This window comes from Orycteropus afer, unplaced genomic scaffold (assembly GCF_000298275.1).
Source record: "Orycteropus afer afer isolate SDZICR_OR568_19922 unplaced genomic scaffold, OryAfe1.0 scaffold00311, whole genome shotgun sequence".
NCBI lineage: Eukaryota > Metazoa > Chordata > Mammalia > Tubulidentata > Orycteropodidae > Orycteropus > Orycteropus afer.
The window spans coordinates 1980467-1991142 of record NW_006921898.1 but is presented as its reverse complement, the minus strand read 5'-3'; the positions used below and the strand labels follow the sequence as shown (position 1 = coordinate 1991142).

Genomic DNA, 10676 nt, shown 5'->3' with positions numbered 1-10676 from the left:
TATCACTACAGAAGTAGATTGCCCAACCTTCCTTCCGAGGAGTGGCTGGTGGGTTTGAACCGCCAGCCTTCTGGTTAGCAGTCAAATGCCTTAGGTACTACGCCACCAGATCTCCCTATATGCACACATATAAATTACAAGAGATTGGTCTCTCTATCCCTCTTTCTCCTAGAGGAAGTCTGATTTCAGGGATAATTATTTCCTTGATTTTCTACCATAGCATGTATCCCAACAAATAGTTGTTTTCTTGTCTTTGAATTTCATAGACTATGTGCCCTTTTGTGTTCCAGTTCTTTCATTCCACAATATGTTCACGAGATTCACCATGTAGCTAAGTGTAGCAATAGATGATCCATCCTCATTGGCTGTCGAGTGTTTCGTGCATCCGTCCTGCCTTCAAGAGCAACCGGGAAGTTTCCAGTTGGGGCTCTTCCTGACAGTGCTGATGTGAACAGCCTGGTTGTCCTTCCCACTGCATATGTACATGACTGTTTCCAGGGCATACACTTCGGGGAGGAACTACGAGGTTGTGGGGTAGGCACATTTTTTGCTTTCCTAGATGATTCGTAACACTTTTGCACCATGGTTGTGTAGTTCATCTCTTCCAGCAGTGTGAGCAGCCCCATCACCCCATGTCCTAAGCAGCATTGGGAATGGGGTGGAGTAAGACTGAACTGTTCCTCATGGATAGTGTGGGGAGTGTGGGGCTTGGGGAGCGGACCTCAATGGAATGGTGGGGAGGGTCCCAAGATGTCATTTTTTCCTGGTGATTCATGAAGACCTGCAAGATGCTATGGGCGTCACCTTCCTCTCTGGAAGTCACTTTCCTAAGCCAAATACACACCTGGCCTCCCTCTACTAGACACTTTGGGAAAAAGGAAAACCAGTCTTAACTCAGTCGTTGTTGTTGTTATGTGCCATCGAGTCGGACCCGACTCATAGCAACCCCTCCTTGGGTTTCCGAGGCAGTATCTCTACAGAAGTAGATTGCCCCATCTTCCTTCCGAGGAGTGTCTGGTGAGTTTGAACCACCAGCCTTCTGGTTAGCAGTCAAGTGCCTTAGGCACTACGCTACCAGAGCTCCTCAGTCATACTCTGTAGGAATAGTCATCCCCCTCTTAGTGCCTCCATTTCCACACCTCCAGAGAAGCCATGAGAAGGGCTTCATAAAGGAGCACAGGGACCGGGGGACAGGGGTGCTTCATGGATTAGGCACCCAGGAGTTGACATAAGCCACACATGTGGTGCTGTCACAGGCTGACTTGGAGCTTGGTACAGGGCACCATCAAAGCCAAGGCTGGGCATCAGTGCACGGCTGAGGGCTAGGTCCAGGAGTCACTGTCATAGGCCAGATGCCAGGTGCTGCCACCGGTTCCAAGCTGGGCATCAGGAGCACTATCCAGGGAGGTACCAAGCAGCAGCATCACCTCATGGCTGTAGTTGGGCCTTGCCATGGCCACAGCATCCTGCTGCCCAACGGGTGAGCCCAACAGCCCTGAGACAGAGGCCCACACCCTGCTGCCATGAATGAACAAACCACGAGTTCTAGAATCCTTGAAGAGTGGAGATTCCTGCTTGCCCTTCCCCCATATCTCATTATGAGGACAGTAAGGGTTGGACACCTGCTTGCGATGCCAAGTGAGTCTGGCTGTGAGGGTGGCCTTCTCACGTCTGCCTATTCTCCTGCCAGACATGAAGGCCTCCAGGAAGGTAGGGCTTGGGGACATGGAAGAGAGGCAGGAGGGATCTGTTGCTGGGGTGCCCCTACCTGAAGTGCTCCATCATCCATACCCTAATGGGCATGTCCTCAACAGACTGTGTGAGGTGAGGGGGCCATTCCTGCCTGCAGGGTAACCATGAACGCATGAAAGAATAGCCTTATTAAGAATAAAGGGACAAATTAACATCCATGGAACAGGTGAGCTTTTTTGGGAGACAAATCTTAGGAAAACCAGGACTTGTGATGATGATGGTGATGATGGTGATGTGTGAATGACTGCTCATCCCATGTCAGGCCCTGTTCAGGTGACTTTACACTTGATACCCTGTGAGGTGGACATTACTAGTATCCCTATTTCATTGTAGAAAACTCAGACCCAGAGAGCTCACATGACCTATAAATGATGGAGTCAGGAGTCAATACCAGATTTCAAGTGACTCTCTGGGGGTGAAAAGTTTGGAAGGCCAAACTCCCACCCTAACTGACCACCACACATAATCTTGTGGTGGCAGCCCTGGCTTGGGTCATCTATCACTGCTTGTCAGATAGCATGCTGGGGTGGCATCTGGGAGTGGGGACATGTTCCCTAACTCATGGACTTTGCCTTTTCCCATCAATACATGACTCTGAGTCCTAGAACAGTGCACCAATGAGTGAATGGATGAGTGAATGGAGGGATGGTCTCCTACTGAGTGGTCTACACTGCCTAACCATTTTAGGGTGGTGTGGATGTGTACTGCTCCCTGTAGCTGAATGACTGCTGTGTGGGTGATAATGTGGGGATGGGTGTGGAACTCTGACCTTATACCAACAGAGGTTATGAAGCTCATATGTGTCTTCCTGTGACACATGTGAGTGCAAGAGATGACATCAGAGCATGGCTTGTAAATGGTGATGCCTCTCACCTCTGACTCTGGGTCTCCAAGTAGGGGTTGTGGAGGCAATCTGTGGGGCAAATCAGTTTGAGCCACTGAGTGTCTGGCTGTATTGAATGGTGATACTGTGCCTATGACAAGGTTGATTCACAACCCTCTGGGCCTCCAACTAATCTCTCATGGCTCCCCCAGATACGGCTACTGAAATTGGTGCTGGCATCTCCAGACTGTATCCTACAAATCCGACGTAAGGTTTTGGGAAGGGAATGAGAATCAACATTATCCTGGACGTGAATTCTGAGGGGTGATCTTCTCAGAGACCTGGGAAACCCACTGGGGAGAGGAGCAAAGAGGGAAGGCCAACCCTGCCTCCTAGAGCTATTGGTTTTTAGGTGGTGGTGTTCTGTCTGCAGAACCCCGGCTCCGTGAGGCCTCTGCTTTGGGAGAAAGGGAAGGGCAGCCTCTGGAAACTATCCTTCCTCCCCGTGTGGATTAGGGCAGCCTCTAGTCTGAAACAAAAAGGTATATGAGAAAGGCCTGAGGTGTGGCCCCCCGTGGGGAAGACAAAGTAGAACAGCCTTGAGAGTGAGAGGGCAAAACAGAGCCTTCCATGGAGGGAAGTGGGGTCTGTGAGGAAGCCTTGGGGCCCTCGTGGAAGGCTGCTGATTGAGGTGAAAAGGCACCCAGGCACGGAAGTCTGTGGCAAGGGTGCAGACCATTTATACCTGATGCTACCAGGAATCTGGGATGCATGGTAAATATGAAACATTTTAAACATCAACAGTTGGTTACCCCCCAAGGATTTCTACAAACCTGGGCCGGACAGATGTTTCCACTAATACATATATGTCACCCTAGATTCTTAGCCTTGTCTGTCTGTTGTTGTTCTTGCCCTTCCTCCCCCACAGACCCTCCTAGGTAATGACAAGTCCCTGCCACTCAGTACCCTGCTTGGCCCCACACTCCAAGCTGCAGAACCAGACTTACCCTAACCACAACAGCTGGGATGGTATGAACCTGTGTGAGAAGGTCTATGGCATATAAACATTTATTAACAGCAGGCTATAGGAGCTCTGGTAGCATAGTGGCTAAGGCACTTGACTGCTAACCAGAAGGCTGGCGGTTCAAACCCACCAGCCACTCCTCAGAAGGAAGGTTGGGCAATCCTACCTCCGTAGTGATACTGCCTCGGAAACCCAAGGAGGGGTCGCTATGAGTCAGGGCTGACTCGACGGCACATAACAACAACAACATAGACAAGACAGCCTGTTTTCTTTTTCTTTAATCTTACCGTAGCTTCTTCCTCCCTTTCCTTAACTTCATGATGCTCAATGTTGAAATGCCAGTTGAAGTTGGTCCACTTTAAAATCTCGATCTCATATCCAGTTGAGTGCAGCCTTCTCCCTTCTCATTCCCTCTCTCCAGGGCCCTGCATATTGGGACCAGTGAGGGGCTAGGAGGGGATGGACTTGCATCAGGACTCATTTCCTTGTGTGTCACAGAGGTGGGGGTCTGTAGGAAGCTGGCCTGGAGGTTGTGCAGTGAGGCATCACTGTCCATTTTGTCAGGCCACCCTGCTCGCTGAGCCTTGCCACTTACTCCAGGCTGAGGGCTCACCCCTCTGATGATTCTCCCTTTGCCAAGTGTCTGCTTGTATAAACTCTAGGGGATTAGTCCTTAATGATGTCTTGTTTGCCTTGTAACAAACCTTGGAGAGGCTGTCTAGGCCTCATTCTTTGAGAGCTCTCTTAATTTTATGTCAGTAGGGTCTGAGGTTGCCAGTTTTAATGTGGTGGAAAAGTCCCTCCTGACATGTGCAGGTGGCAGTGGCTCTTGTGACTCTGCCTTAATAGTCTGTGTATTTGGGGCTCTGAGGGCTGCCTGTGGCTTCCTGAGAGTCTACATGGGGTTAGCACCCCCCTACCCCTCTCTTCTCTTTCCCCAGTGCCTTTCTTCGGGGTCTGTGGTCAGACCCACATCTCCTGCAGGGTGGTGAAGGGGAAGGTGGTGGAGGAAGGCAAGTGGCCATGGCAGGTGAGTATCCTGCTCCTGGGCGTGTATGTCTGCAGCGGCTCCCTCTTCCATGAGCAGTGGGTCCTCACAGCTGCACACTGCCTACAAAGGTCAGTTAGAGTGGCTGGCCAGGCCTGGGACTTTGCCTTCTGGTGGGGAATGGGGATGGGTGAGGAGAGGGAGTAGGGCTACTGGTGAATCTGGGGCTCTGGGAGAAGAGGGCCTGGCTGGGTGGCCCTGTGCTCTGCCCATGTCTCTCCAACCACTTTCAGGCTCCCTACCGATGGTCCACTTCCCACTTGTAACCCTGCAGATCCAAGAACCAAAGTCAGTACTCCGTGAAGGTGGGAGCCCGGTACTTCTCTGAAAACGGCACTCAGCTCCCCATCAGTCACATCATAATCCACAAGAACTTCAACAATCTTGCATCCCAGGACATTGCCCTCCTGAAGCTCCAGAAGCCCATCTCCTGGTCTTACAACATCCAGCCTGTCTGCCTTCCTGATGCCCAATACAAGCTTCCTGTTGGCTCCATGTGTTGGGTGGCTGGGTGGGGACATGTAAAACAAGGTGAGTGAAGGCAGGCAGAGAGCCCAAGACACCTCAGAGCACAGCTCCTCTGTCCCACCATGGATGCTGCAGTCCATTCCTTTGTCCATTCATTCACTCAGCCAGTACATTTCCTGAGCACGTACCCAGGCACTGTCCTGATCTCTGTTGATATGCAGATATACACAGTGCTCTAGTGGAGAAGAGACATGTGGCCTGCAGGGACCTCAGTTCCCAAAGTCAAGTTAAATCCAATGCCAAGCTCCCACCCTGCAGCATTGGCAGGAAATGATTCCTTGGCCATTATTGGGGTTCCCTGTCTGCAGTTTGCACAAGGACCATGGTTTCAGGAAGTCTGAGCCATCAAGTGCACTGGTTACCTCAAAAACAAAACCAAACCAAACTCACTGTCATTAAGTCGATCCCGACTCATAGTGACCTCTGTTTGGGTTTCTGAGGTGGTATTACTACAGAGGTAGATTGCCCAACCTTCCTTCCAAAGAGTGGCTGGTGGGTTTGAACTGCTAGCCTTCTGGATAGCAGTCAAACGCCTTAGGCACTACACCACCTTAGGGCACCCTTAATTCCTGGAGGTCTGGCCCTTATCAGTGCCACACTGAGGTCCTAGATCTGAGGATTCTTTGTGGAGTCCTTCCAGAGGGGTACCTCATAGCCAGTCACTTTGGCATCCTGCCACTTTGTTGGGTGGCCATGGAGCAGTGCTTAGCCCCCTAGCCTCAGCCTTATGGAATCTGAAATTGTGGGGAAATTTCTCCTTGTCCTCCGTTCAATACCTGGATGTTCCCCGACACCCTGGGAGACCTTTGCTTAGTCTCTCTAATGAGCTGGGGCTTTTACAAAGCTGGACTGTGGGTTAAGGCCTTTATGCATTATCACAGAAAGTGTCCCTGCCTCCCACATTAGTAAATCCAGACTACTCCTAGACAGAGATGGGCTGAAGAGTTACAGGAATGCCCAGGCAGGATCTCTCTCCTCAGATACCACAGCCGCCTCAGTGACCACGACGCCAGCCCCCTACAGTCTTCAGGAGGTAGCTATCAAGATCCTAAACAACGACATCTGCAATCAGAAATACCGGTTCCTGCTCAAGAGGGGCCAGCAGCACTTCATTGGGAAGGACATGCTGTGTGGCAGCTCGGAACGGGGCATGAAATCCTGTCAGGTGTGGATTGTGTGGACTGGGGCAGGGAGGGGCTTTGGGAGTCATGGCTTCCTTATCACATGGCACTGGGACTCCTAATTCCTCTGGACCTCAGATTTCCAGTCAGTAAAATGGAGGTGAAAATACCCTTAGCATGTCCACAATGATGATGATGATAATGGCAATATTCTCAGGTCATTTTAACACTTCTGAACACATGCCCAGATCTGGGCCAAGTGCTGGCAGAACCAGCTTTGCATCAATGGTGTCACTCTGCAAATGCATCTGCCACCTGCATCGTCCATTCAACATTATGTATTTTAGATTTATCCATATAGATACATGCAGCTCTGATTCATGAACAGTTCTAAATATTCCCTTTTTGTGAATATACCATTATGTATCCATTCTCTTGTTTATAATCATTGAGGTAGTTTTCAATTTTTTCACATCACAAACTCTGCTGTTTCAAATATTCTCACACACATCTCCCTATTTATATGTTTCAGAATTTCTCAACAGTATACATCCTGCATGGAATTAGTGGGTCAGAGGCTGTGCATACCTTCATCTTTAATAAAACCATTTGTTGTCAAGTTGATGGCAAGTTGACACTCATGGCGACCCCATGTGTGTCAAAGTAGAACTATGTTCCATAGGTTTTGTTTTTTTTTTTAATAATATTTTATTGTGTTTTTGGTGCCAGTTGACACAGCAGGTCATGTTCCCAATTAATGTATTGTTCAGAAACATTGGTTACATTTTCCACAATGTGTTACCATCTTCATTAATTCCCTTCTGGATATTTTGCTTCCAGGAGTCTGGTTTGCCTGTCCCCTTCCCCTTTCATCTTTTCTTTATAGTAATTGTTGACCACTTGATCTCATATAGATGATTTTTTAAAGATGCACAGTACTCACGGGTAATATTCTTTATTTTAGGAGCCAATCTTTTATTTAGCTGAAGGGTTATTGTTTACTGCTAGGGGGTAGTTTCAGTTCAAGGTTTATGGAGTATCTCAATAGTCTTGGGTAGTCCTCTAATCTCAACTGGTCCAGTAAGTCTGGCCTTTTTAAGAATTTGAGTTGTGGTCCACATTTTTCTCTCCTTCTATGCAGATTCATCTATTGTGGCCCTGATGAGAATGGTCATTAGTGAAGCTTGGCACCATCTAGTTCTTCTGGTCTCAGGGTAGATGAGGCTGTGGTTCATGTAGACTGTCAGTCCTGTAGACTAGTTTCTTCTTTGTGTCTTTGGTTTCTTTCTTTCTCTTTTGGTCCAAATGAGAAGAGACCGATAGTTGTATCTTAGATGGTTGCTTGCATGCTTTTAAGATCCCAGACTCTACTCACCAAACCAAGAACGTAGACATTAACTTTATGAGCCGTATTATGCCAATTGACCGAGTTTATGGTCCTAAGTCTTCAAACCCAGAAAACCAATCCTGCAAAGTGTTTGGTTATATCTAAGAAGTATCTACAACTATGTTTCCTATGTCCTTCATTACATATATGAACATACATGCATGTGTGTATATATACCTGTGTGCATATATGTATGCATATGTACATATGTAACCACACATATATTTTTTGGTGGTTCTTGCAAAATGATGTATTTTCTAGCATTTACTAAATACATCCTTTGTGTGTGTGTGTGTGTGTGTGTGTACTTCTTAGTGATATCATTTACTTTGGTCAATCTGTGCATACTTCACCCACATTGTGTCACCTTTCTCATCACCAAAAACAACAAGTGTCTACTCTGTAAAGAATGATTGCCTCTCTCTCCACCCATCCCTCCCTGGTAACATTGGTTTCTGTATGTACACATATTTTTGTCTTTTTATAAAAGTGGGATCATGCAATATTTGTCCTTTTGTGATTGACTTATTTCACTCAGCACAATGTCCTCAAGGTCCATCCATGTTATGTTTCAAGGACTTATCATTATCCTTTATTTATTTTTATGGTTACATAGTATTCCGTTTATGTGTGTACCATATTTTCCTTATCCATTCATCCATTGGGCACTTAGATTGTTTCCATCTTTTTTGCTACTGTGAATCATACTACAACAAACATAGGTGTGTGTATGTCTGTTCATGTCACGTCTATTGGTTTCTAGGGCATATACCTAGGAATGGAATTGTTGGATCATAAGATATTACGATTTTTCTAGGTGTTTGAGGAAGCACCATACCATTTTCCATAGTGGTTGTACCATTTTATAGTCCCATCAGCAGTGGATAAGGGTTCCAATTTCCCCACATCCTCATCATCATTTACTGTTTTCTGGTTTTCTATTGATCAGTGCCATTTTAGCAATGATGAAGATCTTACTGTTGCTTAGCTCTGCATCTTTCTGGTGGCTAAAGATTGTGAACATCTTTTCATGTGTTGGTTAGTGTCTTGAATGTCCTCTTTGGTGAAGTGTTTATTCATGTCTTTTGCCCATTTTTTATTTAACTTGTTTGTCTTTTTTGTTGTTGAAGTTTTCTATATATTTTAGAGATTAGACCTTTATCAGATATGTCATTCCTGAAGAATTTTTACCAGTCTGTAGGGTGTTTTTCATTCTTTCGATAAAGTCTTTTGATGGCTGATTTTTCAGAAGTAGATGGCCAGGTCTTTCTTCTAAAGTACCTCTGGGTGGACACAAAATGCCAACTTTTTGGTGAGCAGGTGAGTACACCAAATTGTTTTCCAAAGTGACTGGATTAATATATACTTGCACAGCAATGTTGGAGACTTCTTTTGCTCCAAATTCTTGCCAATGTTTGGCACTGTCAGACTATAAAATGCTTTCCAATCTGGTATGCAAGAAGTAGTACTCCCAATGTGGTTGCAATGTGTGTGTTCTGATTACTAATGATTACTTTTCACTTTGTTTATCCAGTATTTTGCTGAACAACAATTTTAGATTTTATTTTAGTCAAATATATATGTGTTTTCCTTCTTGGTTTATGCTTTTTGTACCTTTTGAAAGAAATCCTTCCTTCTCTTATATATATATTTTTTTCCCTAAAGGTTTGGAATTTTGGTTTCCACATTTAGGTTTTGAATCTTCATGGTATTCATTTTGTGAAATGTGTAAGGTAGGAATCTATTTTATTTATTTCTCCATGTGGACTACCAATTTGCCCATTGCTGTTCATTGATAAACCATTTCCCCCATTGACTGTCACCACCTCTGTCATAAATCAAGTTTCAGTGTACTCAGGGGCCTGTTTCTGGGGTTTGTGTTCTGCTTCCTTGGTCTGTTTGTCTATTCTAGCAATAATTTTAAACCAAAACAAACAAACAAACAAAAACAAAGCCTGTTGCTTCTAGTCAATTCTGACTCATAGTGTGGTCTTAATTGTAATGTCATAGTAAGTCTTGTTATTTCATAAGTCAAGTCCTTTCATTTCTTTTTTTCTTTTTTTTTGCTATTTATCTAAGTTTTTATTGTGATTTTGGTTCATCTGTTTATGTTTCATCAAAAATTTCTTGACTATTCTTCATTCTTTATTTTTCCATATCAATTTTGGAATCAGTTTAAATACTACCCTTCCCAAAATTGATATTGTTGAGATTTTGATTTAAATTGCTTTGAATGTATAAATTAATTTGGGAAGAATTGACATCTTCATGATAACTGAATGTTTCCATCCATAAATATAGTATATCCCTCCATTTATTTAAGTCTTCTATACCATTCCATAAAATCTTTAAAAAGTTTCCTCAGAAACGTCTTGTTCTTGATTTTTTTTCTTTTCTCTTTGAGATGTATCCCTATGTACCTAGTATTTTTGTGGCCATTGTAAATGGTATCATTTTTAAAAATCATGTTTCTAATTATTGCTGGAGTAGAGCAATACAAATTGATTTTTGCTAAACTCTTCCTATTTCTAATATTTTTTTATTTTCTTGACATTCTATGTAAGCAGTCACATCATCTGGCAAGGTGACAGTTTCATTTTTTTCTGATCTAAGCCTGATACTTGTTAACTTCTTTTCTCATTGCACAATCTCGAAGAGGTGTAGGGACAGGAGATGTCTTGCTCTTGTTCCTGATTTTAAAGGGAAGGTACCTAGCCTTTTTCCACTAAGTTTCATGTTCATTCTACCCCATGAGGCAACTTTACTTCTAGTCTAGGTTTGCCAAGAGGGTCATTTTTTGTTTGTTTGTTTCCCAAACCATAAATGAAATTTGAATTTTGTCAAATACTTTCCCACATTTTTTTTTTAAATTTTATTTTGATTTGGGTGAAGATTTACAGCGTAAATTCACTTTTCATACAGCAGTTCACATAATATACTTTGTCTCATGTCATTGACCAACATTTACAATGCAACAGCTCCCCTCCCACTTC

At 44.7% G+C, this 10676-nt stretch overlaps 1 protein-coding gene across 1 annotated transcript in view; it reads left to right on the top strand.

Moving 5' to 3' along the window:
- The first annotated feature begins 1909 nt into the window (after positions 1–1909).
- LOC103206335 (serine protease 46) overlaps positions 1910–10676 on the top strand; it is a 22190-nt gene continuing 13423 nt past the window's right edge. Inside the window, exons 1-5 of the mRNA XM_007951786.1 lie at positions 1910–1918; positions 2788–2842; positions 4541–4718; positions 4922–5178; positions 6174–6340. Coding sequence (XP_007949977.1) covers positions 1910–1918; positions 2788–2842; positions 4541–4718; positions 4922–5178; positions 6174–6340 — 666 coding nt within the window. The remainder of the gene's footprint in view (positions 1919–2787; positions 2843–4540; positions 4719–4921; positions 5179–6173; positions 6341–10676) is intronic.